The sequence below is a fragment of the Harpia harpyja genome, chromosome 20 (assembly GCF_026419915.1).
Source record: "Harpia harpyja isolate bHarHar1 chromosome 20, bHarHar1 primary haplotype, whole genome shotgun sequence".
NCBI classification, from domain to species: domain Eukaryota; kingdom Metazoa; phylum Chordata; class Aves; order Accipitriformes; family Accipitridae; genus Harpia; species Harpia harpyja.
This window is the reverse complement of record NC_068959.1, coordinates 13,485,952-13,513,271: the sequence shown is the minus strand read 5'-3', so window position 1 is coordinate 13,513,271 and position 27,320 is coordinate 13,485,952. Positions and strand designations below refer to the sequence as shown.

Sequence of the window (27,320 nt, the reverse complement as noted above, 5' to 3'; positions counted from 1 at the left end):
CGGGGGCTGCGGGGCCGCGCACAGGTGCTGCCGCTGACGGCCGGCGGGGCGGGGGGCTCAGGGGCACGGAGGGGAAGGACCCGCCCCTGCCCTGGGGCAGGCAGCTGTTAATTAGCGCTAATTAACCTAAGAGGGGGGCAGCAGCACCCCCTTCCCTCTCCCGCCCCCTCTCCTCCTCCTCCCGCCGCCGGGGGTTCGGGGGCCGCGGGCAGCGCTCCCGCCGGCACAACGCGCCGAGCCGTGGCGATGGCCCCCGCCCCCGGCCCCGCGTGGGCGGCGGGCCCCCGCTGAGGGGCTGCTCGGGGCCCGCGGGGGCCCTCGGGGGCCCTCGGGTCTGCGCGGCGGGCAGGGGCGAGCCGCGGAGGTGGTCAATAAATGAACGCTTTCCGCGGTTCCTGGCGGTGACCGCGGGGCGCGGGAGCCGGGCGGGGGCGGCCGGCGGTGCCGCGGGGCGGGCCGGGCCGGGCCGGCGGAAACAGCCGCGGGGCTTCGGGCCACTTGTCCGGTTTGTTCTCCCTCCCAGCTGAGCGGCCCCGTCTCTCCTCCAGAGCTCTGTCTGGATGGGAAGAAAAAGGATGGAGGAGCAGTGGTGGAAGGGGGAGCTGGCGGCGGACATCCATCAGACCCTGCGGACGAAGGTCGGGTCCCACTTTGTTCTCTCCCTCCTCCCCCTCGCTCTGCCCTGCGCGCTTTGCTCGCCGGCAGAAACGCCCGGGCAGCGGCCCGCGGCTGCGGCTTGGTGGTGGCAATCTCGCCTTCGGCAGGTCCCCACGGAGCGGGTTTGCACGGAGCCCCTCCCGGTGCTCTGCGTTTTGATCCAGGTTGGTTCAAAACCAAACCTGTGAAAGCTGCTACCCAAAAGTACCTCCTTGCAACTTTTCAGTGGCTTTAACTTAGCCGGGGTGTTGACAACTCGTTGCGTTAAATGCTAAGAGGGTGCTGATGGTGACCCGCAAAAAATCAGCGTATCGTAGGATCTGGAGGAATAGCGTTGCTGCTCTTCCAACAGATAAATGCTCCAGTTGGAGGAAAAGGTAGGACCCTGTTCCCTGGCAGACTGTAGAGGAGCTGAGAGATGTACGGATGTGGCTTGTAGTGGCTTTTCTAGAAGCTGTGTATCTACTCATGGATTGGAAAACCAGTAAGATGTCTTGCAATAAGCCAAATAGTCCGGTCACTGTTTGATGAACTGGCGTACTTGTACAGAGAGCTGGTAGAACTAAGGCTGTTGGTTTACTTTTCACGTTTCCTTAGGTAGACTCCCAACTTCAGAGAGGCTCTAAATGCGGTTAGTTGGGTAACATGAGAGAGAGCCCTCAGCAAATATTGACTACCTGCACTTGACACAGCTTTTAAGTTACTAAAGTTATGGCTAGCAAAGTTAATGCTTTGGACATTCGGTTCCCTTTGTTTTCTTTACAGGCATTTAGCAATAAATTGTGTCAGGTGAGTTAATTGTTATCAGGTCCCTGCGAGGGGGTTGGTTTGTTCTCATGTCCTCTAGCTGAGGCAGGTCTTCCTGGCAGGGGGGAGGAATAACTGAGAGAATCCAATTGACAGGGTGTTAAAAGGTGGGGGGAAGCTTTGTTTTTTGGTTGTTTTGGGGTTGGTTTTTTGTAGCATATCCGCTACCTTTTAATCAACTATTTCATTCTTCAGCCTGCTTTCTGGATGCATCTGATGATTCTAGATTGCTAAAACAACTTATTTGTATATATGGATACTAACCTAGGTGAGCTGAAATGACAAGAATTTTTGAATTCAAGGAACCTGCAAAGAGGGAGAAGGGTCTCTGGGCTGTTCTGCTGCTTCTGCTCTGAGGAAGGTCTACAACTCTTACTGCGTGGACAATTCTAATCCTAATTCTACCCACCTTGTAAGGACGTCTTTTCTTTTTGAATGAAGTACTACGTGAGAATCCAGAGTGCAAATATATCAAACAAAAATAATCACAGCCCCTAAAACTTCTTTGGTTCACTTTCTGTGATTTTTTTTTTTTCCCCCCCCCGAAGTAATATGCTGCAGAAGCAACTCTTTAAGTATATTGCCAAGGTTTGCTTTTTTGATGTCTAAAGTGTCAGAATTTACTGTAGAAGGTTGTGAAATTCCTCAAAAGGATCCTTCAGCACAGTTTGGGAAGATAAGTAGTTTTGAGGTACTGAAGTCAGTTTTGTGAGCATGGACCAGTTTTAGGGATGCCTATGGCCATTGCATAGAACAAAATAAGCCTCAGTAGTGACATCCTCACTAGAGTATTAGTGTCTTAGTGCGTTATTAGTGTACTAGCATGTTAATACTGGAATACAGAAAATTCAGGCAATGGTACCCTTAAGCCTAAATGACCTCTCTGATTTAAGATACTTGCTGAGGAGTCCTAGTCTGGAACGCTGTGTGTCTCTGATCTTGGGTAAGAATAAACAGGCCTTAGCTTTAGCGTGTAAATCTGACAGGAAAGTTACTTAAAGATACTTGTCAAGGAAGTTGAAATGCATGTTGCAGGCTAGCCCACTTTTTTTTGAAGAACACACTTAAACTCTGGGTTTAAGGTGAGGAATAAAATGTCCCTTTAAAATAACATAACTCTTTTCCTAAAACAACTGAAGGATCATTAGAAACACTTCCCCCCCCCCCCCCCCCCCCCAAATAATTGAGACACATTAATGTAGGACATGTATGCCCTAGGTTTTATGTTAACAACTGGAAAAATATTATGCCATCCCTCCCATCCCCCCAGTTGGCTTTGGAAATTCTTCTTAACCTCATTGAAAGTTAGTGTCCTTTGTGACAGATGTTGTGTGCAGTATCTGATGGATATGTTCTGCATGAGAGCAGATACTGAATGTGTGTGGTATACCTGGCTTCTAATTCAGAGAGGGCTGAAAGATGCTGTGAGGCTTTGTGACTTCTCAAAGGCTCTAGCTCAATGCAGAGGAAATTAATAGCCCCTGAATTGTCTGACTAGTAAAATATCTGCTGTGATTATTGGGATGTAGTATTCAGCTTAGCGGGACTGTATTGTGTTAGTTACTGAGCGTGCTGACCTAGTGGAGCAAAATTCCAAATTCTTAAATTCCAAAAGTGCTACACACATCCTTAGACTTTAAATGAAAGGTTAAAGTGTATCCGTGGATTAGGCCAGAACATTAAACCTGTTGCAAGACTGAGCCAGGAAGGAAAATAAAAATTGGAGCATACTGTGTGTGTTTGCGCTAGAAGAGCCTATAACACAGCAAGCTGAAAAAGGTGCTGAGTGTATGCATTGATATTTTCTGGTACTTCTACAATGGCCCTGTGTAACTGTTAATGGAAAGGTGCTGGTTGTGCCTGGCAGCTGACTTCCATATCAAAAATCAGAGACCTCTCTGGACGTGGGACTACTGCAACATCTGTGCAAAACTCTTCTGTCTGCTTCAGTAGCCCTGAATATGCCACAAGTGTGGAAAGCTGAGTAACAAGTCAGTGTTGGCGTAGTTTGTTTGTTTGTTGTTTAAAGTTGAGGAAATACTTTGCTTTAGAAGGCAGTCTTGAGTGTCCCAGAAATAAGTGATGTCTGTTTGCCTTTCCTCCCCCATTTTTGTGCTTATGTTGGGCTGTTTCCTTCCAGGGTATGTTCATTTCCTGCAATTAATAAGAATTACTAGATCTGCCTGCATTTCCCTTTTTATTTATCTCTTGCATAGCTTCTCAGAGTAGGGCCAAATTTTACAGGACTTGTTCCTTGCGAATTTAAAAGGTTAATAATTGTAACTTGATCTTTTTAAAGGCAGTCCAAATTACTGTCTGCAGTTAGTTTCAGCCAGGTGAGGAGAGCCGATCCTCTTTCTGCTGAAGGCAAACAGTGCTTTGCTGTTAAGTGGTAAAAATGTCTGAGTGATTTCCTCTAGGTAAAAGCTCCTCCACACCTGTCTCCTAGCTCCTCTTGGTTTAAAGAGCTTAATGAGGAAATGCTGTTTACCATCACGATGTGTTTCATTCTATTTTGACGTGCAACATTTCCCTTTGCTTTGTCCATGGTGTCAGTCTGGACTGCGGTCTCTGAAGCAGGAGTGTAACCCATATAGGGTTTGTTGTATTCTTCACTGGTCTTTGAGTACTGTCACCATAAATGCATTTCTTGCAGTTTTAAATCATCCTGTTAGAAGTAGTACAGGATCCTGTTATTAAATTTGTTCAGTAAAAGCTTTGGTAGAAACACCACCTCTTCCTCTTCTCCCTGCACCTGGCATATGTCCCTGTATGTATTTTCTGTAGTTGTGCCAAAGCATCTGGTTTACTTGACCTGTTGGTAGTGTGAAGGTCTTGATGTAACGGGTACTGTTTTATCTTTTAGCCTGTAAGTATGCTCTTGTCCTTGTTATTTTAAAAACTGGTAGTCCCTTCAATGCTTAATTAAATGGTAAGTTTGATATGTTCAGATCTGCCTGGCACAGCCTGAAACGCAGATTGGTGCAGACTAGACAGTAACACTCTGAAGAGAGGGAAGGCATTAGAGCGTTGTGTAGATGCCGCTTCTGGGTTTTTCTTTTTAAAACAAAACCTAGATGAGAACTTCAGGGGTCCTGGATACCTGCAGACATGCAAAAGGTTTTGTGCTCTTTTCCATGTTTGTTTAATAGAGAGGCTAAAACATGAACCTTTTACTCTAATGCATCTTTCCAGTTTGAATCAGCTGTAAAAGAAAGTAAGTGTAACAGGCATTGAGGTGTATTAATATCATTTTTTTTATCCAAGACTGGCAGCCCAGCAACAAAAGTATAATCTGTTCACTTAACAGAAAACACACACACAAAAACCCTAGCTTTTGAAAATCAGCAACAATGCGTTACTGGTTGCTAGCTGTAACTTGCTTATGTTATAGATGGCAGCATGTGCATGAAGCTGAAAGGAACAGGTGCCCTAATAAAGTACATGGTTATTCATGATCTCTCTTCTTTTTTTCTTAAGGTTGGAATTTCAATCTTCACACTTCTTTCTCTGATCCTTCTCAGATTAGCTGCTGAACTTCTGAATACTTTGAAGAGTGTAAGAAGGACTTAATGAAATGCTTGATAAAATACCACAGTGGAACATGTAATGGGTTTTCAAGCACAATAGTAGTTCAACTTTTCCTGCAAATTTCAAATGCCTAGGACTGTTGTGAGGATGCTGAAGGGTGGAGTGGATTCAAGCACAAAAAGCTTTTATGTACAGTTGAAATACTGTCTTGGTCTGCCACAGGTTTTGTGTGTGACATCTCAGTAGTATGCCTGAAGCTTAATTTTAAGTGTCTACACTAAGCTCAGATCTCAAGGAATGGAGTCTGTGTTTACCTGTAGATATCTTGGAAGACAGAACTGGGTGGTAGGGGAGATGCATGAAGAGCACAGAATGTAGTCTGAGATGGCCTTTAATCTAGTAAAAGGGGGGAAAACTATTGAAGGCTCTTTGAAAGAGTAAGTGAAACAACCCAGTGTAAGCCAAAGTCATTGAATAGGTTGGAACTTGAGGTTCTGTTTTACGTGGCCAGAGTTCTGGTCCTTTGTGGGAGATGCACTTGAATTTGCTGCTCCTTTGGAGTGTGTAGGAACAGTGGTAACACAGAAGAAAATCTTAATTTATGGTGTTTCACTCATGCATCAGTGGAATGTATCATAAATCAGTAAGGGTAGCTGCTGGCAGCACTGATCTAGGCAGTGTAATGAGTGTGTTTAAGCTGTTGCTCTATCTGATTGGTTACTGTTGAATGAGGGGGGAAAATAAAAGATGTATTGCCCATGTACCCTTCCTTGTTAGAAAATCTCTGGATTTTAAATTTTCACTGGAAATAATGAGAGGAACTAACTGACATCCTTTTTGAAACATGTTTCTGTCAGGTTTGTCTCTTACTCCCACATACTGAATCCAGACGCTGTGCAAGACTGGCACTTCTCCTAAAATCTGATTAAGACTTGTCTAAAATGGCTGAAGGTTGCTTAAATAATGGGAAACACTGTAACTTTCAGGACTCTCAGATATGGTTATGGCAGGGCTGAACAGAGGAGTAATAACTCATGCAGTGAATCCTAGACTGTCCGTTATTGCCATATCTTCTAGCAGGTATAATCATAGGTCTCTCTGTGTTATAGGACAGCATAGCTTGTGCTTGCACACATGAAGTGAGTGTGGCTGTTTCAGAGACTTTCACCATGGCATTTCTGCTCTGCGAGGAAACACATCCTGCTGGCCATACCCTAAGAGCAGTGCCCTGTTAGTTATCTTTGCCCTTCCCCTTGAGTTTGCATGGCCAACTTGAAGATTAGTAAAAGCTAAATGCATCAGCTGTACTCTACTATCAGTCTGTTCACAAACACACTCTTAACCTTTCCAACCGACTAATTAAATGGCAGTCAGCTGCCTAAGCATAGAAATGCTTACCAGCAAGTTTTGTATGAGTAATTTTGTTACTGGAAAGCATAGTGCTGCAGTCTGTGCAGAGGCAGAAGGATTGTTCCTGTGGGGGAGAGAGAATAGCATGGCATTAGTAGCAGAATTAAATTGGTAGCATGCTACCTAGTCTGCAGCAAAGGAGCATGCAGAGTGCTCTGAATTTTCAGGCTGCTATTAAAAAATAGCATAGTCTAAATTTTTCTTTGTATATCATCTTCTTGCCCGCATAAATAATGAATTATAGAGGAGTTATTTTTTAGTGGTTTCTCATGTGCGGTGCAATAATTATATCTAAGAGATCAGTTTGGCACCTTTCTTCCAAAGCTGGAAAACTCTTTGGTTAGAACACAAAACAGGAAGGAGTTTGTCTCTTTCATACAACAACTGTTAATAGCCTGCTAGATAAGCTTTCTCTTTATTTTTCATCTACAGGCATTTCTTTTTCCTGTTCTAATGCCAACAACTTTGCAGTATCTGTTATTCTTACTATAGGAATTCTTAAGTGTCTGGTGGAAGTCACATACATGCTATTTTTCCAGAACATGCAACATACAGAGAGTGAAATGATTGCCAAAGTTACCATCGTTTTTACTAGTTTTTTTATTAATTTGGGTGCCTTATATTGACAGCACACAAGTGGTGTCTTGGGTTTATATACTTTTCCCCTGGATCAATAAGAATCATGGAGAACTTGTAGAAACTTAAGTTATACTTCACTGGGTATCTTTGTTCATCAGCTGGAACCTTTTTTCAGATTTTGAGTTAGGATCAGTGGTGAACATCTGTGAGCTGTGGTAGCAGGGGCCATACACTGGATTCTGTTTACATATCCAGAAAAAGAAGTAGATAATAAGATTAAAAAAGAGTAATAATGAGAGGAGTATGAAGTTCATACTAGTAAATGAAGCTTGTGTCTGTGTAGGGGAGTATTGCAACAGCTGTTTCTAGATGAATAGGCTTTACTGTTGCCGAGTAGCTCTGGTTCAGGTGCTTCATTTTGCTCCAGAAATGAGAAGGTAATTTACCTGGCTCTTCACAGAGTATGCAGCTCTCTGGAGATGCCCATGTGCAGCAGCTGGGTATCTTGCAGCTGAGACAGCTGGTGCTGAGAGGAGGAGAGCAGTAAGAAAGACCCGAGCTGTTGCAGGGAGTCAGGAGATGCTGCATGTTTGACCTGTGGCACAGAACAGATTCTAACTGAAGTCCAAGTGCTCTGAAACCAGATTCAGTTAACATCTCCCTGAATTTCAGAACCCGAGGCATATTTATTGCAGCATTTCATTTTCCTTGTCAAAAAGCCTGTGAGTTGTTCTAAAATACCTTGATGAATTCCACTTCTGTTCCAAGAACTGATCGTTATTAGTGTGACTTATTACCATAATGTCACATCACTTGCTAACTTTTCTACTGCTAACTTTTTTCTCCTGGCTGCTTGTCAGTTCATTACTGGCTTTATAACAGTGGGAGAACAGTTTTACTGAAAAGAAATTGGACAGAAAAAATGTATGCATGGAATTTCTTGCCATGTTGAAAACCAAACCATCTGATGTGGTACTCTGATGAAGTTAAGTGCTGGGTAGACTGGCCTGTACCAGCTGCTGCTTTAAGGGAGCTGGAGGAAGTGATCCTGTTAAGTTTTCTTCCTCTCCACCTTAATTGCTGTTTGGCTGATTAGTTCAAATGGCCAGTGAACGCCTAACCTTCACGTGGCTACTCAAAAGCTTTAGTTTAAGTCTTGTTGCCTAGCGTCAGCTTTAGGTATGGATTCTGAAGTGCATTTTCTCAGCCCAGTTACAAAACCATCCAAACGAGACAAAATCTTGTCTCCTGCGCTCAGGTAATGAATGGTGCCAGCCGAAGTGGTCAGGTGATGTGTCTCTGCAGTGAACGAATGGCTCATGTCTGGAGCCTGGCTGTCTTTCGGATGTGATTGCTGAGGAAGATTTGTCGTCTAACACCACTTAAAAATGTTTACACTGATTCCCTTCTTTTGGAAGGTCAGGTCTTGAAGCTGGTAGGAGGTGGCAGCCTAAAAATTGTCTTCACCCTTAACACTGACTCTCAGTCCCAAGCCTTACTTTTCAGGTTCTGAGATTAAGCGGTGATCCCTTTAAAGTCTGTGCTGTGACTTTCTGGCGGCTTTTTGTGGAGAGACACCGATCAATAAGTTGAGCAAAGCTTGTTAAGTAATTTCCAAGGCACCTGTGAGCCTTTTATGTGCTGCTGCTTTTAGCATTTCAATGTAGCAATTGCTCAGTAGCCCAAAGCAAAGTTGTTGAAGTAGATAGAGATGAACGGGTCAAAGATAAGCAGAAGCAGCACATGAAAGGGCAATTCCAGCAGACAGCAGGACTCCTAGTTTCTTCTGTGTTCCTCTACTGGAGATAGAAGAAAAAATAAGCAATGGAAACGATTTATTTTATTCTTGGTCCCCAAAAGTTAAGTTTTTTCCATATAGTTGTATTTGCTGATCCTGCATCACTATGCCCAAAGCAGAAAAGGCATTTTTTTGAATTCAAAGGAATAACCTTTTTTTTCCTTGACGAACTTATGCTAAAGAACCCTGTGGGGGGTTGATGGTACCAACCGTGTTGGTAACCCTAAGTGCTATTCAGCTCTTGCATTGTTAAACTATGTACCCCTCGCTTTCCTTTAAAAGAAAATCTCATCATTTAAGACTGATCTGTCAGTGTAAAAGCAGCCCTACTGAAGTACTTACTAGCTGCTTCTTGCTATGTGGTGCAGGGCGAGGCTCTTCCCTATACACAGATAATTACCCTGGATCAATTAATACCTAGGAACTTGATCTTGTAAGAAACCCCAGCACGTGGCTCTGTTCCTCCTGACATTAATCCTGAAGTTGAACCTTCTCTGTGCTGTCAAGTCTCGTTACAGGGAAGCCCACGTGGGTGTGTTTGGGGAACAAAATGAGAACGCTTCTCACTTACGCCCTTTACTAGTAACCGATTTCCAATAAATAAATAAAAGAACCCGAAAAAAGCAGATGGCTTACAGGGGAGTAAATGTCTGTGTTAAACCAGTAGCAGAATAATCCTATTGGCTTAAATTCAGTGCTTTGACTGGTCTTCGAATTTTCTAGCGCAGTGGGCTGAGTAGGGGTAGTTCTGGCTTCTGAGCATCTGAGGCTCGGATGCAAATCTCCAGATCTCACCTTTCATTCTGAGCCTCTAAAGCTCACCCACTGAACTGTAACATTTAGACCTGTCAGATTTTTTGACTAGATGTATATAACTGGAGTTACTGTTTATTTCTTGCCTTTGTTGTTATGGTCTAAAAAGCAAATTTCACATTAAATATGTATCCTGACCTCAGAGTATACAGTATAATTTTGCTGGGAGACTTAGCTCCCAGGAAACAGGAAGCACATTTCAAAAAATAAAACTTGAAGCTCCTACCAGCCACCTAGAAGAGTATTTCAGAGGTAGAATTGCCACCTGATCTTATGATAGCTTGGGCTTTGTATAGACATATTAAAAAAAATGCAGTTATTTTAACTGATGTAAGCAGTGAGCTTGAAACCATTTCTGCCAGAACATTCATGTTACAGGTACGTTGTGAATTCCTGCTCTGAACCAGTGTGTCAGTTGTACTGATGGATTGAAATCTCTGTACATGAGGCAATTGAAAAATCAGATTTATGGTGCTTTTCTGGGTATAAAACAATCAGGGGAACATGTTCCATTGTCTCCCTGCTTTGTAAATTGTTACTGGTGGGCGATTTCTTTATAATCCCCCAGTGAAGGCTGTCCCAGGTTTCAAAGGGCTGTTTGCCTGTCCACAGCATGTGTCTGTTCAGTCCGGAATGTGTTTTTTTCACTGACTTTCTTTAAAAAGGCCTGGGAAGCAATCATCTGTAACAGCACTCGGCTTGCTGTCTTTGTAAGCTGCTTCTCGTTCTGGAGCCTCCCTGGTTTCCAGTTATGTGTGCCCCTCTGAGCCTCATTGTGTAGCTATTTTTTCCTTGATAAGTTGAGCCTCCTTGTGGAATGTCCCCTTCCAGGGGATGAAAGGAGTGTGGGCAACCACTGCGGTGCCTGTGCAAGGTGGTGCCTCTTACTTGTGTAAATGGGGTAGCCAGTGCAGGTACTTCCTCTCAACACTTTTTTTTTTTTTAAAAAAAAAGGTCATGATCGATTTAGTAAAATTACCTGCTATGTAGTGCTTTGTATGCCACGCGTCTATCTTGCAGCACTGTACTACTGCTAATTTATTTTCAAATATATGTAATGCAGAAATGCTGTATTACCTTGACAAATTACTGAAAGAGATACCTTGCTGAAACAGTATTTTTCTAATCCATGCCTATCAACATGTATTCAGTGCATTTTAATTAAAGTCTGGCCACGGTAATTGCATTAGTATATGACCATGTCTAAAGTGAGAAAGTATCAACTTTTAAGTCGCATTAGCTTGTTGCAGGTATTCCCAAGGATCTTCACTCCTTCCCTTAACCTACTCTTTGCATAGTGGCTACAAACCTGTGTGTAAAAACCCTTGCAGGTGAAGACCTAGCATAGGTAGACCAAAACCTTATATAATTCTCCCCTTAAAATTAAAATTCTTACATTACATGTGAAATACAGTCTGTCAGTTCAATAATTAGCTTTTATAATACTCAAATAGGTTACTACAGAACATACTGGATGGAATTTGCTATGATTAGAAAAGTCTAATCATTCTCCCCTGTTTTTTTTTTTTCTTAATGCCTGCTTTTGTTTCTTGCTGCAGCCATGCACCATGTGATTATTTTTTTAATATGTTTAAGGTAGATGTTAGTTATTCTAAAGACCTACGCATTTTTTTGGCACAGGATGTAGTAACTTGGGCAACTGAAGAAGGGGCAATATCAGAGAAACGTATCTTGACCTTCTTGCCTATGAAACTCTGTTAAAACCTTACTTAACAGTCCGATCTGGGTGAACAAAATTAAAAAGGCGTCCTTCAGGAACAATTTTCATGGCCGAGAAGTTTGGTGTTCTGTAGAAAGCAACAGCAAGTTGTTCCTGGGTTAAACTGTAATTTAGTGTTTGACTATGTGTTTAATGCTTGTGAGGAAAGTGCGTGGATGACCGAAGTATTAGAAGTTAACTGTCAAAACATACAGTAATCCAGCCCTGATTCCTGTGTCAATCATAGTGCTGTAGCTGCTAAGCATCTGCCATAAGCAGGTGGTGGGTGTTGGTTTGGGATTCCAGACACTGAAATGGTATTTGTTTCAGTACCTCTCTTTCGTCCCCTTTTTTTTTTCCCCATAGGAACTTAAGTTGCCTATGTATAAGGCTCATTCACCACAGATTGGGATGCGCCGATACTTCATTGATCTCTTGACTGTCCTCAGCAACCGTTGCAATCTCTGCCCCACGGCTCGGCATCTTGCTATCTATTTATTGGACCACTTTATGGATCGCTATGATATCACGGTCAAGCAACTGCACATCATTTCATTTGCCTGTCTTCTCCTAGCAAGTAAGTTGGCTGCTGTATATTAAGGCTTTTTTTCTGAGCAGATGGTTGTTTTCCTTATATATCATGTGCTGTTTTCTCTGTGTTGACAGTTTCCACCTACTTAGGATAAGGCCTAATGAAGTCCAAGTCAAGGCATAAAGCAGTCTGTTAATAAACTCTGCTCAACTGCATAGCTTGCGCTACCCATCTATATGCTGGTGTTAATGAGCAGAGGAAGTTTTGGCAGCTGAAGCTGGGTCAGTGGATAGGGACAGTAAAGATCAGGGGGTGATGGTGGGGGAAGAAAGTGGCAAGACTGGGAGAGGTTAGTTCCAAGGAAGAGTTGGTAGTAGGGAATGACATCTGTGTAACATGCAGCCTCTCCTGGAGATGTGTCCTTGGACAATCCGTGCCTCTGCTGCTATCGCTGGGCATAATCAGTTCCTTGTAAATCACAGGTTTCTTATACAGGGGCCAAAGGAAAATTTGCTTCTTGAGGCACTTAGTGGATGTGTTGATGATGCTGGAATGCATATTGCTTGTTTTGGGCTCCTACCAAATAGCTAGGCATTGCTGCATAATAGTAAAGTTTCAGTATTGGCATCCATTTAGCAAATGATCTTGAACATTTGTCGTTAGTGCTTTCTTGAAATCTCTGCAGCCAGTGCTGTGCAAGTGGAGGAAAGTGAGACTGGTGGCTCAAGGAATTGCAGTCTACCCCTGCAGACTCTGTTTCTAGGTTACAGAGAAATTATCCTGCCATATGGGAGCCATGTAGAGCAATGCACTATTGTGGACAACAAAAGTTATGCAAACTTGAGCATTAATGGCTGAAAAGTGCAAGTAGTCATACTGGTTAAGGTAAAAAACACTATGGAGAGCCAGAAGCTATTGAGGGAAGAAGGTGATACTATATGTTTACCCCTCAGGACTTGGGATTGCTGCTGCTTTTCCTTGAATCTGTAGAGATAATAGTAAAATAATAAAAAACCCCATACACTTAGTGTATTTAAGCATTGCTGTCTATCTGACTCCAGCGAAGATGGTGAATTATGTGGAGCAGTTACTGGTTCATGTTGCAAAAAAGGCCAATATTAAAACTGGAACAAAGAAGAATGTAAATGGTTGCTGTAGGTGCAGTCTTACAGCAGCTTAAGTGACTCTCAGATATTGTAGTTCTGCTGACCTGAACTTTTCGTTAGCTCCTTCAGACCAGTAGATTGGCAGAAAACCATCCCAGCTGAGGAATTGTTTTCTTTATTTACCAGAGAGGTATTTTTCTGAGGGGTCAGACGAGCTTCGGGCTCGTGCAATGGAGGGGAGAGGGGCTAGGGCTGATTCGTGAATTGTTATGAAACTGTACCCTGAATTTCAAACACATCAGACTGAATGAAATACCAGCTTCAGGTAGCCTGGAGACTGATGCCTGCTCAGAGGTGTACTCCTTCAGCTTTCAGACCATCTCTTTTTCTTTTTTTGGGTAACCTCATAACTACAAGATGCCTTGCAGCATTGCTAGTTTTTTGGGTTTGGTGTTTTTTTTAATTATTTTCCCAAGTGCATAGATGAATGTTACCTTCAGGAAGAGAGAATAGGATTTTCTTTAGATAAATCTGATACTTTCAGCTATACTCCTCCTCCATTTTTCCCCAGCATAAAATTGATGCTTCAACAGTTCTTCTAATAACTTTTCATTTGGATTTAGAAGAAGAATTCATAGCTATAGGTTATGTTTCCCGTGCTATGCAGATAGGATGAAAACAGTATCCTCAAACTTTGTATGAATTGTCAAGAGTTTGTATACTGGTAAAATCTTGGGCAGGTGTTCACTATATCAGATTGGGAGAGCTGGACTGCTGACTTCTGTAGGTTTCAGGATTTAAAAAGAAGCAAAAAAGCTTTCAAGATTTTCTTTATGTAAATGACTGAAGTAAAATGCAACTTTAGGCCACCTCTATGCAACTGTGAAGCAAAAGGAAGTTCACAAACTGCCCTATGATAACACTAGAGGGAATGTTTTGCAACTTCTGCCTGTTTAAAAAAAAAAAAAAAGGCAATTTGCTTAAAAGAGCAAGCCTAAGTCTAGTGGGTTAATGGTGTGAGAATCTTTCTAAAATTAAGATTAGAGCAATGCAGTAGCATGTATACATCCTGATCTGGAATTAAATCATCCTTTACAGGAAGGGGAAAAGGTCTATTACCGTAAAGGCAGCTGTCCTACCAACATGTAGAAACAAAACATTGAAAATTGAACTAAAGCAGCTTTGCACAAAATTAATGCCTAATTAACTTGTATAGATAAGGTTTAAAATGCTAGGACTCAGTTTGGAGACTTTTGGGAGCATAGTAAGCTCTGTTTACTGTCTGGGCCATTTTAACGTGCAGTAAGGATATTCTTTTTTGGTATGTGTACTTCAAAGTGATGCAAGTCAAGTCAGGAAAAGCCACTTTACAGTAAATGGGGATTCCTGTGTTTAGTTTGTAACTTTCAAAATTACATGAAATGGAAGAAAACTTGTACTATGGGGCTTTTTTTGTTGTTGTTTTGTAGTAAAAGATTCTGAGTAAGTCAGAAGTATTGACCTGAAGTCACCTAGAAGGTTCTCATTGTAGTGAAGAAGAATAAAACTAGTCCCTTGCCTGTTGTTGCAAATGCACTAATTAGAACTTCCTGCAAGGCATTACTGTAGGAAGTTGCACCGTTTTTCAGCAGAGGATTGCGGCAAACATGCTCTTCAGGCTGTGTTGCAAGACACTTGTACTTCTAAAAAATTTTATACCTTCACTGTAGAGAGCAAAAAAAACTAATCTTTTTTTTTTTTTAAAGTAGTTGTGGTGTTTACATCATAACAAGATGAATGTTTAATGCAGACTGTCTTTCAATAATTGTTATAAGCACATGTTGAGAAACTCTGGGTTTTTCTTCCTGATTGTTTCCTTAGAGAAAGAGATTAAGGGTAGTGTGCAGACCACAAGGAAGATGAGGTGTAGTTAGAGGCAAGATTACTTATTCCCACTTATGGTAAGTGTGGGTTTCTTGGGGTGTGGGAGGGGCATAATAGAGAAGCTTTTAGACACACAACTTTTGAAATGGAAGCAACAAACTTCTAAGCTAAATGCAAGTCAAGGACAATTTTTAAGCTTAGAGAAATTGTAAACTTGTGTTTAGCTTTGAAGTTTGTTGCTTCTATCTCGGATCTAAAGGATCTCAAAAACTTGTCTCTCCTTTACCTATAAATATTGCCATCGCTTATTTTCGATAGCATACAACAGCAGTGCTCTCATGATGGAGAACATAGCATTTTGCTAGATGTCATTTAGTTAGCTGGAGCTAATTTCTCTTGCTGTATTCTAGAAATGCATTTTGACTGGCTCATCAGTTTCTCCAGATGGGGAAACTAAACTGGATGATGATAGTGCTTCTCACTTCAGTGGTAATTGTGAAAGAGATGAGGGAGTGAGAAAATAATACTGTTCCAAACAAATTGCATTAGCAGCCAAGTACTGTTCAGCCTGGACTTGTGGCAGTTGAGAAGAATGTGGGTGTGTGTCCCTCAAATCATCCAGTTGTTCACTAGCTGGAAGATGTATGTTTCTTTGAAATATATGCACAGTGTGATAATTGGAGAAGGCCTCTGGAAATTCCTGCCAGATAGTTTAGCTCCTTAGAACAGCTATAAAAGCTTTGAAGTTTACTAATGTCATCAATGGTTGTTATTTCCTCTGAATCAGTTCTGAAAAAGAATGGTAAAAATTGTTCACAGTAATCTAGAGGTGAACTGAAAGCTGTTGGGGGAGGGAAGGAAAAGTGGCTGGAAATGTTGATGTCACAGTTACTTTAGGAATGTATTTAGAATATTTAGTCTGTCTCTTTCACTTGCATTAAGGGAACTTTATGATCTAAATCAGAATCATAAACTAAACATGGTTTTGTAATACAGAAAGACCTGGCCTACATGGATGTTTTGGTTAGGCACACAATAGGAAGACAGGACCTCCTTTTGAGGTCCAGCTGTGGTAATACAAGAGATTGTAGGTTCCTGCTGCTGCAAGATCATTAGTGAAGTCCAGTGGTTTTAACTGCTCAAGATGATCCATCTGTCCCTTGCTTGAAGCAGACTAGTGATTGCTCAGGTTGACTGCTGTTAGGTCAGGGAGATGCTGGCTTTTGGTCAGAAGTAATGCTGGGCATCTAGGACTGGTGGTCTTCAGGCAAGCCAGCTGGATCTAGAGCAGGATAGTTACCAGTGCACCTGCACAGAAGCCAGGATTGCTCTCTTTACACCAGGCTCTGGATGGATGCTCACTTTGCAAACAGGTAAGCGACTGAAAATGTTACAACTTTCCTTTTGTCCCAAAACATCCCAGTGCCTTGTGTAAACTTTGATTTTCTCCAGACAAAATCAGCTGGCTTTCAGTAAGTGGATAGATCTAGTTTAACTAACATTTTGCCTGAAGGGAATTGAGGAACTTTCAGTTAATCTCACCTGGCAGCTGAAAAGGCAGCCCCTTGTAGAGGAGCACTGTTGAGCAGCAGCAGGTTGTAATGTTCTGAACTGCAATTCATTGGGCAATTTATTACAGAAAATGAATGTGATATTTTAAGGTACTCTAGCCCTAAGTGCTCTGTTGGAAAAAGGGATTGTGTAAAGATATCCCATCTGCTTTAGTGCTACTTGGCTCAAATTGCCTGCCGAAAGCTGTGCAAACCAGCTGCCCCAAAGTAGGTGAGATGTGCTGATGCAATCCATTCAGATGGTCCAGCTGCAGGAGCAGTAAACTCTGGGGAGAGAGCAAGCACCTGGGCAGTAAGTCTTAAACTGCTGTGACTGTTTCTTCTGTGGGTTTTGTAACTGTGGTATACAGGGACTGTACTGTTATGGTGTATCAGTATAGTTAAAGCAGTGCAGCTTTTGCTTGTTGCTGTAAAATCCTAGCTGGGTCTTAAAAGCTGTTCCTTTCTTCCCTGAAGAGCTAACCCTCTTCAGTAGCGCGTGCTTCAGTACCTGATAAAAGCAACATCTCTCTCGGCCATTCAGTGGCATTGAATGTTCCAGCAATTCTAGTTCTTATGGCCCCTCTTCCTCAAGAGGGTTCTGCTGCTATGGAGACATGATAACAGTTTTTAAATTTGAGTATTTTTTTTTAAGCAAAGCTAGCTTACTGTTCAGCACATCCAGTGCTGCATTGCTTCACAGAGTGCTTGGGTACTTCTTGTGGTTTTCCTGGCTTTACTTTGCCCAGCTCCTTCATCTGCCAGTGGATTCTCAGCAGCCGAGTTAAATCAGGACAATAAAGGAAATTAGAGCAAGAAAAGATGTCTGTGCTAAATGGGCTGAGTTTAGGGCATGGGTAATCCTTTATCACCTAATTCCCCATTGACTTCGAGGAGTTGTTGTCAGACATCAGGCAGCTTTTCTATTGGACTGTGCTTTGTGATCCATATACCATTTATTGTCTCACTGAGCAGGTAACTGTTCTGATAGACAGCTGAACTACTTATTTTGAATAAAAGATAACAGTGGGTTGTCAGTCCAGGATATAGATTAGTGCAAAACTTAGTCTGTAGTCTTTTTTTTTGTTTTTAATTATTTTTATTTCCCTGCTGCTGTAACATGTACAGAATATTTTCTTTAGTAATTAAACTTTACTAATAGTAAGGCATTAAAAACTCAGGTGCCTTGAGCTAAGTGGTTTGTGTATGTGCTAGGTATCATACAGACAGATGAAAGACATTGCAGAAAAAGGAATTAAGCAGGCTATCTCTAAAATAGTCTGTCTCTTTCTTGCCTTGCTTAGAGGACAGTTAGAAGCTATGTTTCTATCGGAGGGCAGCTTTGGGAGAGAATCTCAAAAGTTTGTTGTACACCCTGTAACAATGCAGGAATAAAGGAAAGTAGTCCTTCAGCTGTGTAAGCAGCCATAGGTCTGTGCTTTATGCTAGGATAGATGGGCTTGACTGGTTTATCCTACTTTTGGATTGATTTTAATTGTTTATGGGACAAAAAGTACTTACACCTTAATGACTCTTTAAATTGGCAGTCCTTTTTGTTCCTTGGTCTTCTCAAGGACTCTGAAAATGCAATAAAACAAATTGCCTGCATGTCCTGCTTTTGTTTTGCTACCCATGAAAAACCCGAGGAAGATCATCTACCCAACTGCCAGTAATCAGTCTCAACTGCATGCTGCATCGCTAGGTGTGACTCTTGCCTCCTACAGTGGAAAAATCAGTTCTTCAGGGTACATTTGACAGCAGCGATGCTTCTCTGAGACCTTTGGTTTTTCCTAGTGAAAAGCTGGCATGGATTGATAGGCTGTTTTGATAATGTGACAAATGTACTAATGACACATACTCTTTGTAACTTAAGCCTGTTCCCCTTGACAACAGGACTTTGGCTTTCATTCATCAAAACAGAAGTGTGAATGTAAAACATAAAAAGCAGTCACTTTTTTTTTTTTCTGGGGGAGCATCTGATTGTAGAATTCAGAGTGGGGCAGAACATGATCTAAAGTAACATGGAAAATCTTTGCATCGTTAATTACAGTAATACTACACACTCTTAATGTCCCATGCTGCCCCAGTCTATTTAGATTTTACAAAAAAAAGTTGGTCACAAATGTAAACCTAAATTACATGTTCATCTTATTTTATTCATCCTATTGATGTCAGTAGGCTTCCTTGTATAAAAAATTGCAGCATCCATATACTACTTAAATTAAGCATTGCTTCAAAGGCTTATGATTCTGTTACCTCAAAACTATTTTTGAGGGCAATAGTGACAACTAAATGGTTTTATCAGTAACTGGAGCTCAGAAGACAATAGCAAACTTTTAATTTGAGGTGTCTACAGTGGCATTTCAAAAGCATGCAAATGACTTGTACACAATTCTCATGAACTTCAAACTACAGACTCCAAGTGATAATGTAGCTGAAACAGCTTTGTTTTTCTTCCCAAACGCTGATGTTGATTAAACCAGTCAGTGTTACTTGTTTGGTCAATACCAGACTTCCAACTGTCTTGTCTGAGCCTTTAATATTCTTGCAGCAATTGTGTTGGAGGTCCTGGTTCTCTCAGCATAAATATGCTGTGCATAGAATCTCAGTTTCTGGTGTAACTGAAGGAACAAAAATAGGAATAGTATATTCCGATATCTTTAAATTAGGAAAATTGGGGAACTGGAAAAGGACACACTGCATTTTAAAAACATCTTAAACTTGTTCTTTCCCAGCTTGCTTCTGATCAATTTTGTCTGATGGAATGAACTAACTTCTGTCTTCTCCAGATTTCAATTTAAAAATAGGGAAGTGCTTGGTGAACTTAGAAGCAAAGTGCTTAGGTCGAGGTAGAATTGGGAAAGAAAATGTTATCAAGTTGCTTGTATGTTGCTTTGGAAAGTAGCTCATATTCAAATTTTACAGTTTATTTGAAGCAAAACTTCTGAGTTGATTTCTCTCCCTCCATTCCCAACTCAGTTTTGGAGCCTTTCTTCAACTTACCGAGCTACATTTATACTTGGTGTCTCCAATCTGCTGCAGTGGCTGCTCTTATCTAACATTAAAGCTAGGAACTAGTGTATTGAAAAGCAGAAGGGGGAAAATAATAAATAACTAGTAATCTAAATCACTAAATTTAGCTGTTGTAAATTATTTTTAACTTTAAAAGAAAAATTATCTTGGTCAAGTCAAATAGCTTTGCCCTATGTTGGTATGATACCTTCCCAACACTGCTGTGCTGGTAGTCTGCTCTCTAGACTATAGCCTGACCTTTTGAAATTTCCAAGGTTGAGTGGGAAGAAAGAAGGAACTGGACCTTTCCAAAGCCAGAATGACAGATCTTGTCCTTAGTTTCCTGGGCATGCAATGGTTTCTCCTACTTCGGCTAGCATACTCCTTAAATTTCTGTATTGGGCTGTGACATCACCTTGGGGGTGGGGGTGGGGAAACAAAGGGTTAACTTTTCTCTCAAATTTCATTTTTCTTAACCAGTTCTAAATTCAGGTGACAAGGAGATTCATGAACATGTGTACAGACTCCTGAATTTTAAGGGCTTTTTCACTGACAGCGTGCCCACAGTCCTTTCCTGTTCTTCATATGATGGATGAATTTTGTTTTTCATGATTATGCTCTTTTATGGTGAGGTGGCTGCTATATTACTTTTAATGCGTTCCATATCCATAATACCTGAACAGGCTCAAAGATGGAAAATCCATTTTTAAATGTGTTAAAAAGACACTTAAGCTGCTAATAGTACAGAAAATTGTCAGGTTTTTAATACACTGGAGACACTGTGGATAGAATTGGTATCCTAAATGGATAGCAAGATCTTACTTCCTTTTGAAATAATTTTCTAGTGCAACACGCTTTTGTATTGTTTTTAGATTTGGTGAGAATACTCCGAAGCTATATGATATGCTACTATCTTGTCAATTGGTCTGTGTTGGTAAAGGAGGACTCTTACAGAGGCAATGGAAGGACAACTGAAGCAAGAATCAATTGTGGAATATATGCCCTCAAGAACAAAGAGGAAAAATAACTACAGAGTACTCTTAAGTAGCTATGGATTTGGATTTTGCAGCAGGGATGTTCTTTAAGCTGTACTGGAAACATTACTGGTGATTGTTTGTTGCTAGCTCTTGAACAAGGAGTAGCTGGAAGATAGGTCATTTTTGGCTTGGTAAACCAACAGTGCGAATTTAAGACGACTTAATTGTTACTTTACTGCAAACTTAAGAAAACACTGTTGCTTTATTACTTGATCTAATCCTGGGAATCAAATCTGATATTGGATGCTTTTTATGAAAGAAGGGTGAATAGAGTTGAGATTCTGTTTTTCTGTACAAAATGACAGCACATTGTAGCTACTGATGAAAATTGAGTCATTCTAGAGACTACTGCTGTTTCAGTAGGCTGGTAAATACAATTTAGAAAAAGGTGCAGCTTTGCTCATCTATCTTGACTGTGAAAATGTATGCTCTCTTCTAACCCCATAGGAATTATTTACGTTAATCACTTGGTTACAGTGTACTTCTCCTAGCCTTTTGGTGACCTTAGCTAATGAGGCCCTCCAAGACAGGAAGGAACAAAGAGAAATTCTGAAGCAGCAAGGGCAAAGGTGGTGTTGCCCAAGGGTTTTTAATGTCTTCCTTTTTGTAGCATGTGCATTTAGCTTCCATACTGTCCTGGTTTCAGCTGGGATAGAGTTAACTGTCATCCTAGTAGCTGGTACAGTGCTATGTTTTGAGTTCAGTATGTGAAGAATGTTGATAACACTGATGTTTTCAGTTGTTGCTAAGTAGTGTTTAGACTAAAGTCAAGGATTTTTCAGCTTCTCATGCCCAGCCAGCAAGAAAGCTGGAGGGGCACAAGGAGTTGGCACAGGACACAGCCAGGGCACCTGACCCAAAGTGGCCAACGGGGTATTCCAGACCATGTGACGTCCCATCCAGTATAGGAACTGGGGGGAGTGGAGGCGGGGGACGGTGGCTCAGGGACTAACGGGGTGTCGATTGGCAGCTGGTAAGCAATTGCACTGTGCATCATTTGTATATTCCAATCCTTTATTATTACTCTTGTCGTTTTATTAGTGTTATCATTATTAGTTTATTTTTTTTCTGTTCCATTAAACTGTTCTTATCTAAACCCATGAGTTTTACTTCTTTTCCCCGATTTTCTCCCCCATCCCACTGGGTGGAGGGGGGAGTGAGTGAGCGGCTGCGTGGTGCTTAGTTGCTGGCTGGGGTTAAACCATGACAAAGGAGCTTTTTTCCCCTCAATATTAGATCTTCCTTTGTCATATTTTCCCCATACTGCTTGCTTTCTTCACGCTTGACCGAATGCCCTTCAGAAAACCGCTTCCAGTTATTGTCAGAAAAACTATCTGTAATCCTAATGAGTTTATGGTCTGGGTTTTGGCATCAATACTATACAATTAAACAAACAAACCCATAAAAAAGGATATAGGAATATGTTGACCAGTCTGTTGCTTCTTTCCTACTTGTGTCACTGTACTTCCTGTCCATCTTTAAAAAACACCTTTTAATCATTAGACTTTCTGGTTTTGGGAGTGTTCTCTGTTGGCTTTTGGCCACTCAATTGTAATGATAAATCTTATCTGAAAACCATCTCTTCTGGCAGGTAAATTTGAAGAAAAAGAAGATAAAGTTCCAAAGTTGGAGCACGTAAATAACCTGGCATGCATGTGCAATGTGAATGTAGTATTGAACAAGAAAGATTTGCTTAGAATGGAAATGCTGCTTTTGGAAAACTTCAACTGGAACCTTTGTCTACCAACCCCAGCACACTACATTGACTACTACCTCTATGTGTCCATTGGTGAGAATGACCTTCACAACGGCTGGCCGATCACCTCACTGACTAAAACCAAAGATTTTCTGGAGAAATATGCGTATTATTTCCTTGATTTCTCAGTGCAAGGTAATAGGCTTATTTTTATGCTAGAATGATCTTCCATTTGGCAAAAGGCAAAAATCTGAAAGAGATAAGGGCTTTAAAACTTGTCATAATATGGATTGCACAAAATTATCTGTGGAGAATGGTTTCTCTTTGCAGTTATTTCAGATGGCAAATGGTACAGTGTTCCTTCCTTGCGCATAAGCCTCTTCTCTCTTTTCAGAAATCTGTAGACGAGATCAACTTTTTTCTTCAGCTTAGAACGCTAATTGGTGAGATTGTCAGAAATGGGGTCTAACTTTTGATCTGCCGTGGAGTATGAACTACTGTCAGTTGCAGACATGGTATTATGCAGTTCAATGTCTGAATCTTTTTTAATGATATTTTTTAGAGAGTCCTGTGCTGCAAGACATGACATATTTAGAATGATGGGGCTTTTAATGATTTGGTTTGCAGCATCGCTTCCAGTATCTGCCTATGTGAGAGGCAGTGAACTGCAGCATCCTCATAAGCTAGGTTCAACACTAATGTAAGTATGTGTGTAATTGTCAATACCTAACTTTGCTTCAGGTGAGATCAGTCTACAAATTTCAGCATAGTCTATTTCATGGCTTTTTCTGAAATGAAAGAAACTACAGTGAAACCTTGATAGTAGTTACGAACAAGTAGTACAGAAATCTTCAGGAAAGCTTGATCCAGTTTTGAGAGACTTTTTCTGGTCATGAGTTAATACTCAGAGATGTGTGGAACAAAGTTGTAGATTTAATTTTGTCCTGTTTTGCCGTGTATACACATAATAGGCTCACTGCAGTGATTAGTAAGAGTACAATTCTTGCTTTTGTTTTTTTCTTTTGTAGATCACACTTTCCTCCATTTTCGTCCATCTCTGATTGCTGCAGCTTGTGTGTGCGCCTCACGTATCTGTATGCAGATTTCTCCTGCCTGGACAACACAGCTTGAATTGCTAACATGTTATTCCTGGGAACATCTTGCCCAATGCATCGAAATGATGTTCATGTAAGATCAGAAAGAAAGTAATCTGTTTGTCTCTTAGGAAGATGTTAATATTCCTTTTTTTTTTTTTTTTTTTAAGTAATTATTTAGCTAGAATTAAGATAGTACAATGTTACACCGGTAATCTCCATCTTTGGTTTGGGGAGAGGAATAAAAGGCAAAAAAATCAGGTCACTTTATTAAATACTGTATTTTAGCAACATTTGCAATGCAGAATGGAGTGCACAATTTAGCGTTCATTATGTTTTCTTGTACTCGTTGTCTGTGTGACAGGATGTGATTGGATGGAAGCTTTTATGGATGGTGGTTGAAAGCTTTTCTCCCTTTGTTTTCTCATTGTACCTGCAATATACTTGCTGCAGAGAGACACCAGTGTATCTCTAACATGAAGAATACAGTAGGGAGACATTTCAGAACTATTCTTTGGGTTTTTTTTCCAGTAAAGGACATGACTGCAGTGCATCAATACTGGTCTGGTATGTGAGCACATACAGTCTTAATGGAAAATAAAAAAAGTTTAATAGAATAATTTAGGTTGGGAGTGATGGTGGGCCTTCTGAATTCCTACTTAAAGCAGGGCCAAGTGAAGTTAAATCAGACTGCTTGGGGTGCTGTCTAGTCAAGTTTTGACTATCTCCAAGGACGGAGACTTCCTAACCTCTCTGGCAGTGCTTCATCATTCTCATGATAATCAAAAGCGTGAAAATGTTTCTTCCTAATATCTAACAGGAATTTGCCTTGTTCCCTTATAGCTATGCATTTTAATACTCTGCAAGTACCTACACAGAGTATTTCAAAATGTCTTTGTGTTGTGGACTTAAGGTTCCAAGATAACCAGCCCATCAGTAAAAACATACTTGTGATGCAAAATGATCCATAAACCTGTTGTTAGTGTGTGAAGATCGCAGCAGGATAATTAGAAATTAATTGTGGAAAGCAGCTGAGGATTACCATATACTGCTAGAGCCAAAAAGCCGATGATGTAGCCGGACTGGTGAAAACTTTGAGACACATGCAAGCTCTGTGAACTTCTCTCTGATAAATCTTACTTATATTTTTTTCCAGATATTATGAGAATGACATCAAAGAAGCCAGTAACCTAAAAAAGCAAGTAACAATTCAACATCAAGAACAGGAAGCAGTGGAAAATCTGAGCCATCAAGCTACTACTCAAGTTCTCTTCCAGCAATCTAGTTATCACCCTTTAGCCCAGCATTCAGCTACGCTTTCCCAGTTCCAGTCGCCAGTGCAAGATTTGTGCTCTGCTTATCGTGACTCCTTACAGGCCCACAGGCCCAGTGGTCTGCTTGCTGGGAGTGCTGACAGCTCGCTGCACTCCTATGCAGCTCTTCAGGCCAGCCTTCGGCCATCTGCCCAGACTCTGCCCATCCAAACGCCCATTGCTGTGCAGGTAGCATTAGGAACAGAGCCCAGACACTGCATTTCCACGGCTTATGGCAGTAGTTACTTCAGTGGTCATCACTCTTATACAGCTGGGTGTTTTGATGGATAAATATTAACAGAAGAAAAAGGTGAACAGAAGCTGACGAAGAGACCCTGTATGTGATACAAGATGTGTATCTGAAGGAACAGTAATCTTTATGACTCATTCAGAGGACGTTGATCTGGATCCACTGATCACTGGAACCTGGGTGCCTTTCTGCTGAGGGCTGTACCTTTGGCTCTTAATGAGAGAGAGAAATACAAATCCATTAATACACCTCATTCAATGCCACTTTGAGAGGCATCTGCACAGAAACCCTTTGGAGATTACTTCCTTCTAGTCTTCAGTTAGTGACTTGTCAGAGTTGGCTGAAAGCTTGTGTTGAAGAGTTATTTCAGGCTGGAGCGTTCGTTGAATTTCTGGCCAAGTAGCAATGTACCTAGAGATGATGTTGGAAAACACGGAGTGCTCTCTGTCTCTCCCAGTGACATGTCACTTGCACGGTGGCAGCTTATACTACTGGAAGCTTCTACTAAAATATACTGAAATTGGTATCAGTTAAATGTGAACTTTGTTTATGCAGAAATCTATGTGTAGGACACTTTCCATTTTCTTTGAGCAGGAGTGATAGTTCAAGAGTAAGACTTCAGAATAAAAGGAAAAAAAGAAAAATGGGCCAGAAGACTATCAAGCATTTTTGACTTAAAATTCTCTTGGAATCTAAATGTGCTGCTGCTGAACGGAACATCACTCTGCCTTCAAGTATTTTAGAAACAAAAACAAAACCTTAAATCATCTCTTGGATCTTTAATGTTCTGCTGTTTTTGAGACTGGAGATTATTGTTAGTAAAACTGTTCATGAGCTTTATCAGGGATTTAATGTTACTTGAAGAAATCCTCTTGGAAAAACTCTTGTAAGGTTCATTGCCTTCAGTTATTTCATCTTTCGAGCTCAATGACTTGTGGCAGTAGTTCAGGCTCAGGACAGAGGAACTGGTGTTAATGGGGGCAGAGATGGGGAACTGGTTAACTTTACTGTGAAATTAGAGTTTGACTGCAGTGCTAGACAATGCTGACTTAGTTTTTTAAATACCATTTTAGCATTCTCTTGGAAAGTGTAGCTGGTAAATTGAAGATCCTGTTGCCTCCACACCTACTGTCACATATCCAAAGGTTTCTTTCTCAACTGAAACCAGGGATGATTGTTCAAAAAACTGTATAGGTGTTTTTTATGTTAATGTAGATATTTACAAGAAATGGACTTCTGCAAATGTGAAACTTTAGTTTTGATATATGCAACCACTATATTGTAAGTTTGTTTGAAGGCAGTACTCTTGGTTTGTCTTTTCTCTGAAGGTTCTCAGGACAGCAATACAAGTAATGTGCAATATGCTTTTACTGACTTGGGGCAATTTTTTCAAGTCATGTCACAGTGCTGTTTTAAATTATATTTTTAGAGAATTGTTTTTAAGGGTGTTTTAGGGTGGAGGGGAAAAACTGGCCTGCATGCTAATGTGTGTTTGTGTAACTGTCTTCTGAGAATGCAACTTTTGGTATCAAGTTAATAATTTCTTCCATTCAGCAGGCTAGAGGAATCTTCTTGTTTTATTAAGAAAAAAAAAAGCAAACTGTAAATGAAGAGGCAGTACTCTTCAGAAATTAGTCTAGAAGTTTAGAGAACTTAGTTCATTTTCTGTTGGCTTTGTATTTATATTAAACTTTATTTTCAGAAGACTTTAGTGTATTTTTTATGTCATTTGACAGATGTAAAGAACAACATACATGTGGCAGTACTGTTGCATAGTTTTTCTTTTTTTTTATCATCCTTATAATTTGCATCATGTGCAGTGTTACACTTTGGACCGCCGTCGTGCTTAATTGTGAAAATACTTGCTAAGTTCCCAGTGAAGGTTTCCAATAAACAAGCACACAGCTGAAGTACCCTCTTTGTACCCTCTTTCCCCCCCGCCAAGGTTTCTCCTTAGCTTCTAAGAGCTAGTCAAGAATGTATGTTTTATACCTTAAAAATACTTGATCTGAGCACCCAATGTTTTACAGAAGAGTGGTAGGACAAATGTGATGGAAAGGCCTTGCCAAATAATAAATTGTGAAGGATTAGGCAGATAAGGAATTTGGTCACTGCACAAGAAAGGCAGAAAATGTGCAGAGACAAGGTAGGGACATAAACCAATATAAGAACAGATTGTTCCAGCTCACGTGGCCAGTGTGTCTTGGGGGTGCCATCTTACCTGAGGAGATTGAAAGGCTGAACAGGAGAATGCAGTTGTATGTTCAATCTTTCTTCTGGTAACTCTATTTTCTAAGAAGGAATTGTCCATTGACTTCTAGGTTCTGTTTGTGCTGTTGTATCATGGGTGGAGTTGGGGCAGATTGAGTCTCACAGCAGACCCTGACAGGGAAAAGATTTATGATAATTTGAGTTGGCCTAATACTGCTTCGATTGACAGTTCTTTCCAAAATGTTTTAAGTGTTTGTGGCAATTCCACACATTTAATTTCTAGGAAATACTTTTTCATGTGACTAATTTTTTTTTTTTTTTGTGAAAACATACCTCCTAAC

At 40.9% G+C, this 27,320-nt stretch overlaps 1 protein-coding gene across 1 annotated transcript; it reads left to right on the top strand.

Annotated features, from left to right (window-relative positions):
* Positions 1 to 489: 489 nt before the first annotated feature.
* CCNJL (cyclin J like) lies at positions 490 to 26,912 on the top strand. Its single transcript, XM_052771987.1, has 5 exons — positions 490 to 638; positions 11,682 to 11,892; positions 22,007 to 22,306; positions 23,140 to 23,299; positions 24,362 to 26,912. The coding sequence occupies exons 1-5, from the start codon at positions 561 to 563 to the stop codon at positions 24,807 to 24,809; spliced, it is 1,197 nt and encodes a 398-aa protein (XP_052627947.1). The 5' UTR covers positions 490 to 560; the 3' UTR covers positions 24,810 to 26,912.
* Positions 26,913 to 27,320: the final 408 nt, after the last annotated feature.

Bases quoted from the DNA above. Each gene is read 5' to 3' on its own strand.
- CCNJL (XM_052771987.1), top strand. From the start codon at position 561: ATGGGAAGAAAAAGGATGGAGGAGCAGTGGTGGAAGGGGGAGCTGGCG. The intron at 11,893-22,006 runs GTAAGTTGGCTG...CTCTTCTGGCAG, and splicing joins TGCCTGTCTTCTCCTAGCAA to GTAAATTTGAAGAAAAAGAA. The intron at 23,300-24,361 runs GTAAGATCAGAA...ATTTTTTTCCAG, and splicing joins TGCATCGAAATGATGTTCAT to ATATTATGAGAATGACATCA.